At 49.4% G+C, this 18,233-nt stretch overlaps 2 protein-coding genes across 2 annotated transcripts; one reads left to right on the top strand and one right to left on the bottom strand.

Annotated features, from left to right (window-relative positions):
- Window positions 1-1,323: 1,323 nt before the first annotated feature.
- On the bottom strand, window positions 1,324-6,475 carry XKR5 (XK related 5). The gene is given in 7 exon segments (XM_061372147.1): window positions 1,324-1,469; window positions 1,472-2,371; window positions 3,768-3,879; window positions 4,304-4,809; window positions 5,492-5,673; window positions 5,768-5,951; window positions 6,421-6,475. Coding segments are annotated over 7 exon segments (2,073 nt in total). The 3' UTR covers window positions 1,324-1,335.
- Window positions 6,476-11,602: 5,127 nt separating this feature from the next.
- On the top strand, window positions 11,603-14,806 carry LOC133222453 (gallinacin-4-like). Its single transcript, XM_061372140.1, has 3 exons — window positions 11,603-11,773; window positions 12,511-12,597; window positions 14,676-14,806. Exons 2-3 carry the CDS (start codon window positions 12,540-12,542, stop codon window positions 14,804-14,806), a joined length of 189 nt encoding a protein of 62 aa, XP_061228124.1. The 5' UTR covers window positions 11,603-11,773; window positions 12,511-12,539.
- Window positions 14,807-18,233: the final 3,427 nt, after the last annotated feature.

Raw genomic sequence — 18,233 nt, 5'->3', positions numbered from 1 at the left:
ATGGTGGTGCTAAGGTCCAGGTGGAGACATGGAGCTTTTGTCATGTTGGAAAGCAGCTTCACTCTGAAACTGGCACCAGCTGGGTTGCAAGTGCCCAGATGAGCTTGAAGACACATCTGGCTGGGTCAGTCCGGAGATGTGACTGCTACATGAAGCTCATTTCAATAATTCCTTGCATGCCTGTCCTTCCTGCTGCCTCCTCTGCCCTGGGGCATCACCAGTGTCCTGCCCACAGCAGGGCAACAGCTGGAAGATGCAGCCAGATGTGTACACATGGGCTTGGTGGTGAAGCAGCTGACCAGACCTATACAACACGTCAAGCCATGCCCTGGGCACAAACCCTTGTCCAGCCAGCCCAGCTGGAAGCATGAGCTATTTCTGAGACCCCAGTTGAGGTCTTTAGTTCCTGATATAAATAAGGAATATATCAGACTTTGGTTCCTGATATAAATAAACCCTGCCTGCAACAGGGATTTTACAGTAGCGGGAGCATGTAGATGTGTTTTGAGATTTGGCTTGAGGCTAATGTTAAGAGGGAGCATCCAAAGCTGGATTATCTGCAGCAAGGAAGGAGCTGCAGATAAAGGCCACTTGAGGAAGCAGGGTGGTGGTGGGCGAGCAAAGCAGGACATGGCTTTTGTCTATAGTTCAGGGTCCCAAGGTTGTGGTCTGTAGCATGAAGAGGGTCTGCCATCCTATTTGGCTCCAGCAAATGGAGTTGGTAAAGCTCACAAGGTAAACACGATGAGGGAAAATTAAATCAAGCACTGCTGAGCCTTACTTTAAGGCTTATTCTGCCCCTAAGGAATAGAATCTGAGAGTAAAAGTCATATTTTTTCTGCTTTAGACACTTATTTGGCCTGAGAAGACTCCTGTTTTGGCCAGCATTGAAGGCTCTGGAGGCAGCAACCAGATCTCCACACTGGGACAGGCCAGCAGCTTGTGTAGGCACTTGATACAGGACATGCTTCTAGGAACTGCTACAGATATATCAAAGTCAGCATGCTGCAGCTGCCTAGCATTGTACATGAGTAAGTTTAATAAATACCTGAACCTGGACTTTTAAGGACTTTCAAGGACTTTGAATCTCCAAAACTGCAAGTAGAAGATGCACCAGGAGGGAAGGTGATGTCCTAGCGATGGAGCACCCCATCTGCCCAGCAGCACCAGGGGCACCACGGGGACAGTCTTCATGGCCAGCATTAACATCCCACAGCCTCCTGCTCTATCCTATCACTGAGGCAGTCACCCCAGTGCTGACCCAAGGTGACAATGCATGGAGTTTACAAGGTCACACCAGCAACCCATACCGGTTCATCCCATCTCCCCCAGCCCTCACTGTGGGCATGCAGGGTCAGCCCTGGGGGTAGAGGTGAAGCACGGTGGCCTCAGCCTGCTCCTCACAACAGTCCCCAGTGTGCCACAGTGGGTGTCCCAAAGGCAGTGACGCTCCACAAGTGCTCCCCCAGCCCCACAGGCTCCAAGCCCTCTTTGGGGTGACCCACCACCCCACAGCCACCTGTGCTGCTGAGGGTTGAGCTGTGCTGCAGATGCTTGTGGGCACAAGTGCCCAGGATTGGGATGATGGTCATCATCTCAAGGGATAAATCCTCTCTATGTCCTCCTTCTCCCAGGCAGCCTGGAGGAGGCTGGGCTTTGCTGTCCCTTTGCACCAGGGCCGTGCTTGTAGCTGGGACTGTCCTCTCACTGGGTGAGGTGATGCCTCCTGCACTTGCACTGTAATACATGGAAGAGCCCTTGGCCAGATGCAGGGAGAAGCTGCTGGGAAAGGATATGGCTGAGGGAAAATCAGGCTCCTGCCCTGCTCCATCCTCCTGTGCTGTTCTCGCAGTGCTGGTGCTGGGCTTGCTGCCACCTCCATTCCCCATCGCCTGTGATTTTCCATCACTCAGATCACATTCAACACCTCCAAGACCGATTTCCCTTGTGGGGAGGGAAAGGTTTGCTTCAGGCTCAGCACTGGTGGGTTTCCCCATCATCCATGTGCCAGGATAAACCTCTCCCATGCCACCATCTCCAAAAGCTGTATTGATCGTGGACATATCTCCTGTCTTCAAGGCCAGCTTTACCAGCAGCCAGTGGTGATGGTTTGTCCAGCTGCCCTCCAAACACCCTCTGACTTGCAGGAGCGATGAGCTGTTCCCATTTTTGGGATCTGCCCTGGTCCGTGTCCCTCCCAAGGACTCTCCATCTCCAGAAATTCCCAAGCTCTGCCCATCCTGGGAGCTGTCTCCAGCAACCTCCTCATCACCGGCAGCTGCAGCGCTGCAGGTTGTCTCCAGGAAGCCCTGGCAGATCTCTGTGGACTTGGGATGGAGCAGGCTGTAACACAGCACCAGCGCTGCGGCACCTGAAAAGAGAAGAGGGGTGTCAAGGGAGGAGTTTCAGCAACATTTCATTCAGGTGCCACCTCCAGATCCCTTTCCAGAGACACTGCTGGGCATCAGATGTCCAAACACACATCTTTCATACTTTAACAGGGATGCAAGTGTCCCACGGGAGCAGCTCTCTGGAAAGGGAGCACCGAGCATGCTCTCAAGACTGAATTCATCTGGATTGATTTGCAGACCAATGGGTGCACAGTGAGGCAGCCACTGAGCACCAGTGGGCAGGACACAGGGCAAGGAGGAGATGTGGGATGTAGGAATCCTCCCGTCTCACAGCATCCCCATCCTCTAGCCATTAAATGAGACAACAGGAGGTTTTTAAGACACTTTCTTACTACTATGCTATTTCTATCCCAAAATCATTCAAGGCCAAAGGAACTGCTTTTTTTCCAGCCTGAAGTTGCCCCTTCTTGGACAGCATTGATATGCACATAGACAGTCTGGGGAGATGCTGGAGACATTCAAAACCCGCCTGGACACGTTCCTGTGTAACCTTATCTAGGTGTTCCTGCTCCGGCAGGGGGATTGGACTAGATGATCTTTTGAGGTCCCTTCCAATCTCTAACATACTGCGATGCTGTGATACTGTGATGCAAAAAGCCTGTCCTGTAGGTATTACAGCATCCCTCTTCCCTCATCCCACTGGAAAACATGACTGCTGATGGGTTGTTTGCACGCATCGTACAACCTCTCCCCTCCTTCAGCTGAGTTGTGCATTAAAGCTCTAGGGAATTAAATGTGCCAGCTAGCTGCAGCTGCTGCCTGCTTTATGGGCAGAGCATGGAGTAAGGGAGAGTATGAGCAGGGTATGGAGCACCTCCTCCATCGTACCAAAAAGTCCTACCCATGGGCACAAGAAACGTTTCCATTTACACAAGTGGCCCTGGTCTTTGAAAGGAAAGAGGGTGGGAGAAAGCTGCTGTCGTTCTGCATGGCCCTACAGCAGTGTGTTTCCAAAACATACCCAGTGATGGCTCATCAGTCACAAGCCACATTCATAAGTCATCAGGATATGCTCAAATGAGAACCTTTCCCTACAGCAATCCCGAGTGTTGTACCACTGCCTGCACTGATCCCAAGCACCAAGAACACAGAAAGCAGCGGTGTGCTTCAAGACTGCACATACTGGATTGGGAAGTGGTACCTGGGCCATTTGGTGACATTTCAATCCTTTCTGCAAGCTTCCCCTTTCTGGGATGGGCTTTTAAAACTAAACACAGGGTAGATTTATTATCACATGTGTTCAGACACTTAAGCTGGAAGAAATAGCTCTGATGCAGCTAAAATAACCGATGATGCTCATTTACTCAAGCTACTATTGAAACATGAGATCAGGCTCTAAACCCCACCAGATCTTACCTATTACAGACCCTGACATGACAGCTCCAGTGACGCACAGGCTGTTCCTCAGCTTTGCCTGCAGGAACCAAGTGGCCAGCAGCAGCAGGAGGGTGTTCTCGATCAGCATTACCTGCAGAGGGAAGAGAGCTGTCATTTTATTCCTTTTGACAGCTTTAGACATGCTTCCAACGACAGAAAACACCCAGCTTCTAGATTTTACTGATTTATTTTGCACCTAACTTCTCACTTTAAGCATAAGGGTTGCGGGACTGAACTTCCTGCGAGGTCTGGACCTTCTTTTTTACCATGAAAAGTAACTGGCAGGGCAGCACAGCCACCCAGGTGTTAGTAAGACACTGTGTGGCTGCTAAGAAAACAAAGCCAGAGCACAAGGTACATCCACCGTGCTCTGTGTGGTCATCAAGGTGGAAGTACCAGTAAATGCTGGGGTTTTATCAAGTCGTGATGTGGGAGATGAGAAAGGAGAGTCTGAAGCTGTTGCTTCTCCCCAGCAACTGTGTCCATGTGGAATACCAAATATCCCAGGTACTTACTGCATAAAACACATCCACTCTGTGCTTGGAGGGGCCGGGCCGGACACGAATGTAGCAGAATATGTACACAGCTCCCACCAGGCAACTGAACAACCTCCAGTGGCAGGGCTGGGCCACAATGTCTGTCTGCTGGGCCACCAGCCAGAGGGACATGAGCAACCAGTGGACACCTGCGAGGGGAAAGGATGGAAGGGGAAAAGCCATTCCTAGGGGATGCTGCAAAGTGCTCCGGGACCAGGAGCACCTCTGCGGCTGACAGCAGGATGGGACATGGGGAAGATGGTCACAGGTCTTGCTGCCAACATCAGAAACCCCAAAGGAATAGAGCCTGGCAAAGAGCACCAGGGCCAGGACCATGGTCCCCAGCATCCCCGTCCTCCAGAGCAGCAGGCAGAGGATGGCTGCGGCCGGTGGGCAGAGGTGACTGGGTTTGAGCAGGCAGGTGAAGTGGCTGTAGGAGACCAAAGCCCAGGTGAGAGACAGCAGGGACAGCCCCATGCTGACACCTGCATGGGGACAGGGGCAGTCAGGCGCCCTGAGGGATGTCCAGCTGTGTTGTAGGACTGTATCTCAATGTTATGGAGCTGCTGGTAGCACCCTGACACAAGCCAGACACCCATCTGTCCTGCCCATTGGGGGGTTTCAACCAGTTCCTGCTGAATCTGGTCTCCTTTGCATGCTTTGCATCTGCCTGCTTAAATCCTCTGACTGCTCTCTGCATGGGCAGAGCCCTGCAGCAGCACACCATGTCCATCTCCAGTCACTGCAATCGGACCAGAGACTGACACCATCTTTGTGAACACTGTGACTCTACTCCCCAAACTTTTTCCTTTGCACACCTGAAAGTTCACATTTTCTATAGAGCAGCCCCAAACCCCTACCTGCTCAGCACTGCACTGTGATTAGGGCTGAACCACCAATAGGGACATCTGTTGGGTTCAATCCCAGCCAATGCACTGTCATGCCACGGAGACCCCCTGTGCAGGGGACCGACTGTACTGGCCAGGTTCAGTTGCAGTAATCTTTAAGTCACATTTGTCCCTGCTGCTTTCCACTGGGGGTTCTCAGTCCCTTCACAGTGTTCCTCTGGATGGAGCCCTGCACTGTGCCAGGTGCACACACGCATCCCTTACCCAAACGCAATCCCCTCCGTAACTCACAGCATCCTTCTGGAATCTCCCCACTCACCAGGGATGAAGCCCACTCAGTTGACTGCCACAACAATGTATGCCTGCAGCAGGAGGTGAGGCAGGGTCTGCAGCAGGGCTTCCAGGAGCTGCAGCACACATGTGTCCCCGTGCTGCATCAGCACCTCCCCAGCACCAGCACTGCCGCCTGTCTTTGCCACCATGCACGGAACATCCCAGTACCTGCAAGAGTCCCCGTGATGAGATATCCACCCTGGTTTGGGCAGTTTGGAACTGCAGGAGGGTCAGGGGAGGCTTGATGGGGAGCATCACTCACCGCTTCCAGAGGCCCAGCTGCAGGAGGTGGAGCACCAGGAGGCAGCAGCCGGGTGGGCGGCCATCCACCCTGAATTAGAGGATGCTGAGGATCTCAGCTGCGTAGCCGGGCACCACACAGGCGACCGTCAGACCGAACCATCCCAGGTGCCTGTGGACAAGGTAGTGGATGATGGCACAGAGCCCTGGATAACATCCAACCGGCACCACTGAGGGATGCCACAGCCACGCATGCCCCACAACTGCACAGTGCTACCCATAACCCAACCCAAACTCATCTCCCAGCCGGCGAGGGGGTTCGCAGCCCTTGTCCTTGCTTATCTGGGGCGGCTGGCTCCGGGTGGCTTGTCATCTTCGGTACAGGCATACCGCCGAGGGGCCCGGCCTAAGGGAGGGCTCTAATAAAAAGCGCTCGGAGACGGGCTCATGAGACTAATTAATTAATTATTTAATTAAAATAATAATAAACCCACTAATTATTTCCAATTAAAAGCAGGCAATGCCTGGGGTCCGCACGGATGCCGACACCCTGCGCTCGGGGCGATGCCGCCCGAGAGTCCCCAGGGGAGAACCGCGCACCCCCCTCCGCGTGTGCGCAGCCTCGCGCAGCCCTTTGCCCCCCCCCCCCCCTTCCCGCGCATCCTGCGCGCTCACTCACGCGCTCCGCCGCCAGTAGCGCCAAGCAGAGCCCCGGGAAGGCCCCGCGCATCCTGCGCGCCCCTTCCGCGGCGGGAGGAGGAGGAGGAGCGGGAGGAGGAGGAAGGAGTCGCCGGGGCCGGTCCCTCCCCTCCCGCCCGCCCGCCCGCCCTGGCCCGGCCCCTCTGCACCTCCCGCCCTGCGATGAGTGGGGGCTTACGGCCGGCCCCCAGGGCTCCGCGGTGGTTGTGCCTTGCGGCGCGCTTGCACAAGCCCGCCCCGGTGCCTCCGTGCCCGGGTGATGGGCGCTTGCCGCCGGGCTGAGCACCAGGCGGCACGGACAGGATGCGCAGGGAGCCGTGAATTCATTCCGCAAGAGATGAAACCTTTGTGACATGAGATCCCGACCCTGAGCGGCTGCAGTTGCCCTTGCGTGTGCAGAGAGGGTCTCCTGTCTGCTTTTTTCCCCCATCGCTGGCACTGCAGAGTCCATGTCTTTTAGAAAGCAAACACACAGCAATTCGCTCCAGGAAAGGTCCTGAAGGGGTTCTGAATTAGAACCCTGGAATAGCAGAGGGGTTTGGGTTAGAAGGGACCTTAAAGCTCATCAAGTTCCAATCCCCTGCCATGGACGGGGACACCTTTCACTAGGCCAGGTTGCTCCAAGCCCCATCCAGCCTGGCCTTGAACATTGAATTAGGTCCCAATATCATGTGAGGTTTTGTCATTGCTTTTGCAAAATCGTGGAGGACTCTCGGAAAGCTTTGTCCATCAGCCGGGCTGTAGGGATGTACGTGTGCTTGGCGGCTTCCATGCGTTTGCTGTTGGTTTGTGGGAAGTTTATCAAGTTCTTTGGAAACCTTGGAGCAAAGCCTGGACTCCGCTGCTCGACAGAAGCAACATTTCTCACCCATTCAGCTGAGTCCTGGAGCAGAGATAGTCTGGAATATGAAAGCTCAGTTTCTCTATAGGTTCCCCGTACATTGCTGCAGATATTGTCCACCTGGACTTCTGTGAAGCCTTTGACTCTGTCCCTCACAACATCCTTCTCTCTCCTGCAGTCAGGGAGCTCAGATTTTTTCGGCCCAGGAAGATGGATTAAGAATCTCACCAGACTTTTGGTGTAGCAGCTTCCGCAGGCACAGCTAGTCCTGCAAATGCATTGCAGCTGACATTGCATGGCACATTGCCACTGCCAAAGAAATATATCATTAATAATCATCAAGCTCCCCAAGCCCAAAGGTGTATTTGAACCTTAATCACTCCTTCCAACTAGTGATTTGAAAGTCCTTTGTGCTCGTGAAGTGAGGCTTGCACCACCCTCCAAGGTAGCCAAGCAGACAGAAGGTACCTGCTGTTATAATTAAGCCACGTTCTTCCATCTAAGATTAATTTTAACACTTTTGGTTCAGGAATAAGGGATAATAACAGCAAAAAGCTGCTTGATGGTATGCCACGGAGTTGCAGTGACTCTGTCATGGGGCTGCCTTTCAGGATTAATAAGTCAGACTCCTTGGTGGTTGTATAATCATTGCAATTAGGAAATCACATTGCACCCCAGAAGAAACTGAGTTGCCAAATGGGGAAGTGTCAGCAAGATCATTGCTTCCTGGTTACCCACAGCCAGGAGAAAGAGAAAGGTCTTGGGGTTTGTGCTCTGACATCCTAACTTGTTTATTCCCTTTGATAATAAATGCGGGCATCATTAGCAAAATAGCATGCAAAATCATTCTTAATTGTGACCAGCAACTGGGGGACAGTTGATCCTTTGGTGTAGAGCATGACTGCTGACCACCGCATTCCAGAAATGTGAATAGCTATGTCATGGCTATCATGGGGCAGGCATTGAAAAACCTCTTCTTCACAGAACCCAGGAACATTCAGTCCATAGGAAAGATGGACATGTAAGAGTCAGGGATATACTGACAGTACATATACTTATGATATATATATATGTGTGTGTGTGTGTGTGCTGGAAATGCCTTCCTCATTTGATGGGGGTTCACAGTCTGAGGCTTAGTGATGGCCAGCAAGACTGGGGAGCTGGCTAACCCATGCTTCACTCATCCAGTGGATAGGAGCAATGAGGAGCCTCAAAACAACCTGCACAACAACACACCCTGATAAGCACTGCCCCTGTGGATAGGACAGGAGGCAGCAAAGGCGAAGTGAGTCTTGGCTTGCCTACAGATGATATCACACAGACCCTGCTGGCCCTCACGGGTTGACTTGTTTCAACCTGTGTGCACTTGTTTCAACCTGTGTTTTAATACACACCATAGCTGCAAATGCTTCACAACTTAGAGAATGATATAAACAGTAGTCCCACCCTGATGGACCCATATAGCAGATAGTGGGTCTCATCTTCTGCAGCTCTGCTCGAGGTTGTGTAGCAGAGCAGTGCTGAAGGGTGATTGTGGATGGCATTAAGAGATGGCAGAGATCAGATCTTTTGTTGCAGTAAAAGGGTGATTCGTAAAACTGCTACTCCTGGCACCCACAAGAACAGCTGCCTTCCTGGCTTTGGTCCTGGTGGTGCAAAGGACCTAATTCAGAAGTTGTCTGTGAGAGCTGCCCTGTGAAAGTGACCACCGTACTGTTAGGCTTAACCATGCTGTGGGACCAAATACATTCAACACGTGCACCAAAAAGCAGTAGCGCAGAGGAGCGAGCAGCCTGAGGCAGTCTGGGAGCTGTTAAAAAGGCTGCGCTGGAAATCCCAGTGAAATATTTGCTTTGACTGGAAAAGAAAACAAAGAGTCCTAAGAAAAATCCCTGCAAGGCACGGAGGGCAAGTCAAGGGAGGCTCTCGCAGGGAAGAGCTCAGTGATGAACAAGCAGCTGGAAGAGGAGAACGGCAACTCCCATAAAACCAACTCCCATAAAATGCGGCAGGTTGGATTCAAGTATGAAAGAGGGCTAAAAAGAGAAGATCCCTTTGCAACAGGCAGCTGAACCGATAGTAGGAATGTCTGTAAATGCATGGAAAGCAGGAAGCCATGGGAGGAATCCTTGGTAGGACACTTAGGTGTGGTACGCTGTACACTCTGCTGTCCATGGCAAAATAGTGAAGGCTACAATAAAAATACAGTTGCTGAGCATGGGCTCAGCATTTCTGGATGTTGCTGACACAGGAGGCTGTGGAGGTAGGCACCAGCAGGTCCAAAAAGGGTTAGACAAAGTCACCCACAGCAGGTTGTTATATGGGAATTGAAAGGACAGGCAAGGACCTCGCCTGCAACATCCCTGATTTTGCTATTAGGGATGCTGAGGCAAAATGGGACACCTGGCCCATAGATAGTACCCATGCTCACAAGCCCCCCCTGAACAGCAAGGAAATCATGTAAAGAGAAGGCAAAGAGAAGCAGGGGAAGGCATGGAAAGGGGTTGCAAAGAAGGAAAAACAGCATCCAGAGACAGGCAATGGAGGGTTCTCAGTGTCTGGAGCCAGGCCAGCAGCAACATGCTAATTCTGCTTTGCAGAATTATTACCCCAATAAGCCCCTGCTTTGCCAGCTGTGACACCTGAGTGTTGACAGGCTCACCACTCACAAATCCTTCATGCTCTTGGAGGTGTAGGAATTACAGCAGCACAGGGCAGACAGGGAAGAAAGCTTTAACCACGACTAGGTTAGAATCACAGCCTAGAGGTCTATAAAACCCCCTGCATTTGGAGAGAAATCATGACCAAATGTATTCAAGCTAAAATGGCAAATGTAACCAGGGCAATGTCTTCTGCAATTTATGACTCTGTTCTGCTCCTCACTGTGTGGAGAGGTGTAAATCAGAAGAAACTCTGCTGAAATCATTGCACCAGCTTCTGACATCGTGAAGATCAGAATCCATCCATGGCTGAGTGTGGAAAGACTCAGCAAGAGGAAACAGAGCTGATCTTCCAGCCTTCCTCTTCTTGATAGCCCATTTGCAAAAGGTCCCAGGGTCTAATCCTGCTGGACACCAGACATGTCAGGCAGAAGGAGGCTTTCTTCTCTTTTCTACCTGAGATGCACGCTAGAAAATATACCACAGATACGTTACAGCATAGACTGCTTTCTCCTTGATTATGGCAATATCACAGAGGTCCAGAAGGCTGTGCTGTAAGACAGCAGGGACAGATCTGTCATCTCCTCTAATGAAGGGTTGCACATCTGTATCTGCCTCTGAACTGGTGGTCAAGCTCTGCCTACGGGCATTGCAGCACATGGAAGAGGTGCATTTGCAGCACTGTGCCAGACACACATCGGGGTCCCATGAGGCACCTAAAACCTGCCTTTTCCCTCTTTTGTCCCTGTGTGCCTCAGCCTGGTGACACCAGTTTGCTCAAGCAGCCTTGTGTGACCCCTCAAACTAACTGAGGCAAACTGGCATAGCCTTGCAGTCCTTTCCAGGCATATGGAATTGGGAACATCCAAGCACAGGACACCCCTTATTGTCTAGTCCTTGAAATAGGGAAGATAGCACCTCTTGCTCCAGTGTCTCCTTCAGAACGTAGATGAACGGCAGCAGAAGCTACAGAAGAATAAATGCAAACTCCTGCCCACGTCCGAGACCTTGCCATACAAACCCAATCCAAAGATTTAAAACACCATATCATTGGGGTGGTTTGAGTAATCATTTTCATAAATAGATATTTCTTAAACTGTTTTATATGTGGCATAGGAAGTTAGTACTTAAAGTGTTGCAAAAGTTAAAAAGAAAAAAAACCAACAAACCAGAAACCAAAACCCAAAAAAACCCACCTTTTCCTTTTTTCCTTTTTAGAAAGGTTTTTAGTATAATGTTATAGAATCACAGAATGGTTTGGGTTAGAAAGGACCTTAAAGCTCATCCAGTTCCAACCCATACCATGGGCAGGGACACCTTCCACTAGAGCAGGTTGCTCCAAGCCCCATCCAACCTGGCCTTGAACACTGCCAGGGATGGGGCAGACACAGCTTCTCTGGGCACCCTGTGCTAGGGCCTCAGCACCCTCACAGGGAAGAACTTCTGCCTAAGAGCTCATCTCAATATGCTCTATATGGCACAGAAACCTTGAGGGAGCTGCCGTGGCCAAGCACATTGCACAAATGGAGGTGGCCCAAGGCGGTTTGTGTGCAGCTCAACACGTTTCCTGAGGCGATGCTGCAATGTTTTGAAAGCGATACCTCAGCTCCTCATAGCAGGACAGTAACAGAGAGGTTTCATTGGACCTCCCGATACTCCCCAAAGCTGCAGGGATTGTCTGATTGGCCACCAGAAGGCTCTGAAGATCAAGCATCCTTCACCATCCTCCAGAAACAGCATAAAACCAAATTCTGCACCTTCATCTTAATGCATCTGTGTGGCTGACACTGATCCAAGGGCTGTTCTACCTAGAGCTTCCTCTGACCTGGTAACAACCGAAATCTTCTCATTATTGAGCCTTTCTTAAAAGTGCTCTCCTTCTTAAATGGGCTGGAGACTTTATATAATTCATGTATAGTTATGCTTCACTGTTATAGCCTTCACTGGGCAGTGACTCTGGTCTATCAAGAGTCAGTTCTAGAGAATTCAAAGATCAGTAGTGGAGAAGGGTTTCTGTTGGCTGCAGGAGAAGAGCTGAGAGGAAATGCACAAACTTGGAAGTTTATCCTGGAAATCATGAAATTCTTGAGGTGAAGGAAAAGCAACAGCCTCCGTGAAAGAATGGCACTTAATTGTGAAGGAACCTTTCCTGTTTTTTTAGTAGAAAAGCTTCAGAACACACATCATGTTGTTTTGTATAAATATAACAAAAATTGTCTTAATTTTTCTTTCTCAGTTAACTGCTTTAACTTCCATAAGGCAAATAAAACTTGTTGCAATGCATTGCCAAGTATTAAGCAATCAGGGATAAATACCTGGTTAATTAATATGTTAATTAAAAAAGCATTTAAAATTGTATTTCTCTATAAGGAAGTTTCTACCTGTGCCATTCCTATGTATGCTCCAGGGAACCCTTGGAACAATAGACATTATTACGAAGAAAGTATGTAATACCACTTCTAGATAACATCTGATCTTGAAGAACATTTCTGTAGGTCACTTCTCAACCCTCTGATTGTGCAGGGACAACACTCTTACTAACATCCTGGTCTCCTTTGTCTGTAGTTACAGAAGTTCCCAGTCCACCCTCTGCCATGAAAATCCTTTCCTTTCTCTTCGCTCTCCTCTTGGTGGTGTTTTATGGAGCTGCAGGTAAGGTTTAAATGAAGATGAGGGGCTATATAGGAGACACTGGTGTCGTATAAAGCTCTGGAAGTGGCCAAGCTGCCTTCTGCAGAGAATCTTCACATACATCATCAAAACTTGTTGGCAGATTATAGATGATGCATGGAATTAGCAGGCAAACACTTCAACCAGTGTTTCACCCAACTTCAATTCAGTGCCTTTGCTACATCTCTGAAAATCCAGTCTGAGTTGAAAGCACTAGGGATACCCCTAAAATTACCATTCAGCACCAATATTTTCCCCATTGAAGCTTGCAGACTTTTACACTCGATCTCTGGGTCACCTTACAACAAACACTTATAGTCAGCTGTTCTTAACCCACACAGAAAAAGAGTATGTCCCATGCTCTCCAAACAGCATTTGCTTCAGAACCTTGTACTTGGGGTGAGCAAGCAGAAGATCATGAATTAAGATTGAAATGCTACTTGTGGCTTCCTCTTGGTAGAGAAACCTGTGCAACAGTAAGTGGTGGTGTAAGGCTGTGCCTGTTGGGGAGGTGCTAAGGAGTCTGGAACCCCAAACCCTCCTTATTGTCCAGAAAAAGGGCCTGTATTTAAACACCATCCCTAAAATGGGACATTCACTGTGCAGGGCACTGCATGCACAGCCAAGTGAAAGTTTGGGGTTGATGTCTGTGGGAAGAGGATGGAAAGTGCTCTCTGGGGGATTAAGGGTGGGAAGATACTGTGATGAGCCGCAGACCAGAACGTGGGAGAAGTGTCCTATATGCTTGCCTGGTCTTACTGTTACCTGGGCTTCTGCTTATGGCAGTTCTCATAGGCAGGACACTGGGCAAAGTGTTCCCTTGGCCTGTTTTATGTCCTGATTTCACCTACAGACACACACAGGGGAGATTTGGGCTGTTTCAGAAGGACCTACCTTCTGAGTATACTACAGCAAGAAATGTATCTGTTAGAAAGTGTTTCTGAGAGCTGAGAGTGCTCTTCAGTGCCCCACAGACAGACAGTTTGGGACCAGAAGAGTTTTATTCACCCTGCCCTGCACTCCTTTATTCCTGCCTGGAATTTCCTGGGTACTGCTGTGTGTGTATGCACCACACCACTCATGTGCTGTGAATCTAACACACCAGGGATGCACGTGTACATATATCATATTCAGGGTCTCTTTGCTGGAACAAGCTCTCCACTTACTGGATGTGCTGGACTTAACTGGGGTTGGATGCATGAGCTGTGAAACTGGAATTAATTGGTTCATGTGCAGTCAATCGGGTGCATCCAGAACGCATCAGCACGCCAGGCTGCATCTTTATGAGTCAACCAAACAGGCAACATGCTGCCTAATTAGAAGGATGCTCCCTTGGGTAATTTTCACTGCTGACAACTAGCACTTTCATGGATAAAACCTGTTCTGGGAATAGCACAGGCTCATGGCCATTCCCAAAAGGCAGTTTGAATGTGTATATCCTATTTTAATGGGGGAATTAAAAGAGGGTGAAAACTTAGCCATGTAGATCAGAGCAATGCCATGCTGCTCAGCCTCAGACCAAGAGGACAATGCCTGTCATGTTGTTTTTAGTGGCATGGAAGTGGTTGTTCTACATGCATTGTTGAACTTATCCATGTACTGGTGCCATCTATATAGACTGCCAGACACTAGGACCTGTTTTTGAGACATGGGTGAAATTTTTAAGGAGGAAAATAGGAGAAATCTAGGGAAATCCAGACGCACAGAAATCCTCATCTTTCTGCCCTAGAAGTGGCAGCCTCTCAGCTGAGCTTGTGCATCTCTCCTTAACTGTGACCTGTAAGACTTTAAGAGCTGGTTAAGTGTCTACTTACTGTTTTCTATCAGGTTTCTGGTGTCTATCCCTAAAATATGAGTTCCTGTGGGATTCCTAGGCTTGGAGACACAGTTCTTATATCTCAAGGAGGAGTTACAGAATTTGCTGGGTTTTCAACCCTCCTCCTCCTCGGATTGCATTAGGATTGTCATGACTTTGGGCACCATTTTGCCGTGGTGTCAGCTCATGGGAATTAGCAAAATGCAAAACCCCAACAGAAACAACTGTGTCCTGCTTTTTACAGGCTTTGCAAAACCTACAGGACCTTTTATGCGATGTGGATATCGTGGGACTTTCTGCTACCCCGGGATATGCCCTCGGGGCAACACTTACCTGGGAGTATGTCGTTTGGGGCATTCTTGCTGCAGATGGTGAGTTTAGGATTTAACTGATTCAAAGCTCACTTTCCAAATTTTCAGTTAATTCATATTAATTTGGCATGATTTTCCCCATTGCCATAAGCCTGAAACCCCTGAAATATTCTTTCCTTTGTGCAGGTTGTAGTGTGGCTACTTGCAGAGGATCTCCAGTGGTATGGGGATGATAGCTCTTTACATCGCTGGACTCAGGGAACCGTTGTACTGGCCATTATTCATCATTATTCTTTCAATAAAGCAAGAACTGGGGAGGCTGTGTGGGTGCCGTGTGGTGGTGTCATTCATTTCTCTAGAACTATCATTTTCCTTTCGGAATTTGAACAAGAATTATGAAATCAGGTGGAGCTTGAAGTCCCCTACCATGACCAAAGCTGGGATTAGCGACCATTTCTATATGGAACATACAAGTCTTCTCCAGTGTGGTGCTTCATAGCACTTCTGCTCTGAAAACTGGGTTCCCACCTCCTGCTTTCAGACCTGGTAACAGCATGGTGCTTCATAGCACTTCTGCTCTGAAAACTGGGTTCCCACCTCCTGCTTTCAGACCTGGTAACAGTATCCTGTCTCATTATAGGAGCTAAGAAGGACACACTGAGCAGCACAAAAGGAAGCAGGTGACCCCATTTTCAAATTTGAAGCCTGGTTTTACCTTTGGTTATTCTGCCTGTCATAAATTTGGAATAAATTGGCAAAATGTGTATCTGTTGCAGTAGCAAATGAGAAGATCACAGTTAGACCTAAGACATGGCTTGAGGCAATTAGACAACATGTACAAAAGGCCAACATTAGTGCTACTTCAATCCTTCCTCTTGCAAGAGGTTTCTCCTGTCCTCTCCTGAACCCCAATAGGAAACTCAGAAGGGGACGGGTGCTCAGTGAGCTCCTGTTTCTGGAGCTGCTCTTGCATGGTCAGGAGCATCCTTCTGCAGACAAATCAGCTTTCACGGCTGTGACCTGTAAGTGGTTTTATGACTGAGACTGTCTATAAGGGCAGAGCTCATGCATGTCCAGTCAAACCCAGCCTCCAAAGCAGGGCAACCTCAGCCTGTTCCATGTGCTCACACTGTCTCCTGAGTCACTGAATCACAGAATGGTTTGGGTTGGAAGGGACCCTAAAGCTCATCTAGTTCCAATCCCCTCCCATGGCCAGGGACAACTCCCACTAGACCAGGTTACTCCAAGCCCAGTCCAACCTGGCCTTGAGCACTGCCGGGGAATCCATCCCTGGAAGTCCTGTCCAGCTATTGCCAGGGATGGAGCCCAGGCCAACGAGCACTGTGCCACAATAACCTTTCTGACACATCAGTCTGGATGTAACCAGCAAGCAGAGGGAATTTAATAGTAAACATGACCAGGCTGAGATAGCTGCTCTTATGGCACGTTGTTGTGGGTAAAGGGAATACCTGTATCTCTCGACAACAGTGGGAGCTGACCTCAGCTTTCACATGGTCTGTGTGAAGGGTAGCACTCATGAATGCTCAGCAAAGGTAGGAGCAGTAATGGTTGGCTTGTAAGAGAAACAACCAACCCAAGTGCTACATGCAAACAGCTGACTTGAAGCCTCAAGTCTGCCATTAGTTGCAGGGCACCTGGCCTCCCTTCAAAGCAGATGTTTGTGCAAATGAGATGGCCACCATTGAAACCACAGCCTGAGAAGGGCAGGAAACTAGGCCAACGGCCACCTTGCAGGGATTCCCCTGGATGGAGACGTGAGGAAGTTGCCAAGTGGAACCAAACCAGCATTTTACAGTTGATGTCCTAAGAAGTTTTGCACAACCTATGGTAGGTGAGTGTTTCTTTCACAAACTGGAATGGCACAAGATGTTTTGCTCAAGGTCTGAGGACATTGCAGAGAGCATTCAGCCCTTGTTATTTTAGATTCAGCTCTGGAGATGACCCAGTGTCAGTAGCCAGCATCATGCTGTATCATCACGCTGTTCACTCACTGCCACAAACAGCTGCCCTTGCATTTATTGCAGGGGAATGGCTTCAGGAGCCAGCTTACAATACAACACCGTCTGACACCTCATTACTAGGATCCATGCTGCACATCTCCTGCTTCTTATCCCAATTCCATCTCCCCAGCAGTCTGTGTATGTTTGAATTCATCTCACAGCTCTCACCAGGAGGTAGAGGCTGGAATGGGAAATACCAGACAGATAGCATCAGAAATGGCGGAGTGGGACTGCCTATGCCATGGCCAGATGCAAGGGTATGCAGAAGGTAAATCTCATTTCAGGTGCACATCAAGGCCTGGGTGAAAATGGCTGGTCATGCAGAACCACAGTGTGTGCCCCTAGGACTCTGCTACACTCCCCAGCAGTATTCCCCAAGGTCACTCTTTTAGCACAGTCCCTGTCTCTCTGCACAGGTCTGATAGAGGACACTGATTCACCACACAGAGGCATGAAGAGCAGATCTACTTGCCCAAGTTCCCCCAGCGGCCCTCTTTGCACATGAAGTTTCACTGGAGGAGGCAGATGCTCCCAGCACCTCACTGGGGGCACAGCAGTACTCACAGCACTGCCTGGGTCTCTCGTTTCCATGTTATTTGTGTTCAGTCCTCACTGCTTGGTGTGGACAGACAGAAGAAGGGAAAATGCTTTGATCCATTTCATATCTGCTGAGCTGTCATGGCATTAAGAGCCACAGGAGGTGATGGGTTGGGAGCAGCGTGTCTGATGGTCAGGCTCCTTATGGAGCTTCGTTAACGTGGCAGTTAACTACAAGTCTGTGTTGTTGCTCTGTTACACATAAAATAGCTAAGTTTTGGGGTGGTGGAGTTAATAAGAAGCTGTTCTGAGTGCCCTGACCACCATGGCAGAGTAGCACTGGCTGTCATGTGATCCCCATGGAGACACACCTGCACATACTTTGTACTATTTCCCTCACTGGAGAGAGAAATCAAAGCAGGAAAGAGCAACGAAATATGAAAGAGCATATGAAATATGGCCGGGGGGTTGGAACAGGATGATGTTAAGGTCCTTTCCAACCCATCTATTCCATTTTTCTGTGCTGAGGTGTTTGGATAAAAGGTATATTCACATAGAATTCAGCAAATATGCATTGTGCATGGTGTGCTTTTAACATATATACACATACACATGTATGCTTGATAAGTCTGCCGCAAGGCTGAAAAACTATGTGAAGATGGCACCAGCAATACGTGGAGAGCCAATAAAGGGTTACAAAGAGCAAACTCTAAACACAACAAAGTCACAATTAAAGGCTGTCATTCATGGGGTTGCCAGTTGGATGGAGATGTCATCCCATGTGGCATCCTCCCAGCTATTTTCAAGCGAAGCTTTGAGAGCACGCTTCACTCAGGGGGAGGAATACAGAGCTCCTTTGTGTTGTGAAAGCAGATTGCCTGCCAAGGTCTAACGAACAGGGATGCAGTGTGTCCTAAGACGTGTCCAGCAAAC

Source organism: Neopsephotus bourkii, unplaced genomic scaffold (assembly GCF_033783945.1).
Source record: "Neopsephotus bourkii isolate Nb327-2 ecotype Australia unplaced genomic scaffold, CSIRO-AGI_Nbou_v1 NB_1600, whole genome shotgun sequence".
Lineage (NCBI taxonomy): Eukaryota > Metazoa > Chordata > Aves > Psittaciformes > Psittacidae > Neopsephotus > Neopsephotus bourkii.
This window is presented reverse-complemented; position numbering and strand designations above follow the sequence as displayed.

Coding starts and splice junctions, on each gene's coding strand:
- LOC133222453 (XM_061372140.1), top strand. CDS start 12,540: ATGAAAATCCTTTCCTTTCTCTTCGCTCTCCTCTTGGTGGTGTTTTAT. Junction 12,598..14,675: donor GGTGTTTTATGGAGCTGCAG/GTAAGGTTTAAA, acceptor TGCTTTTTACAG/GCTTTGCAAAACCTACAGGA.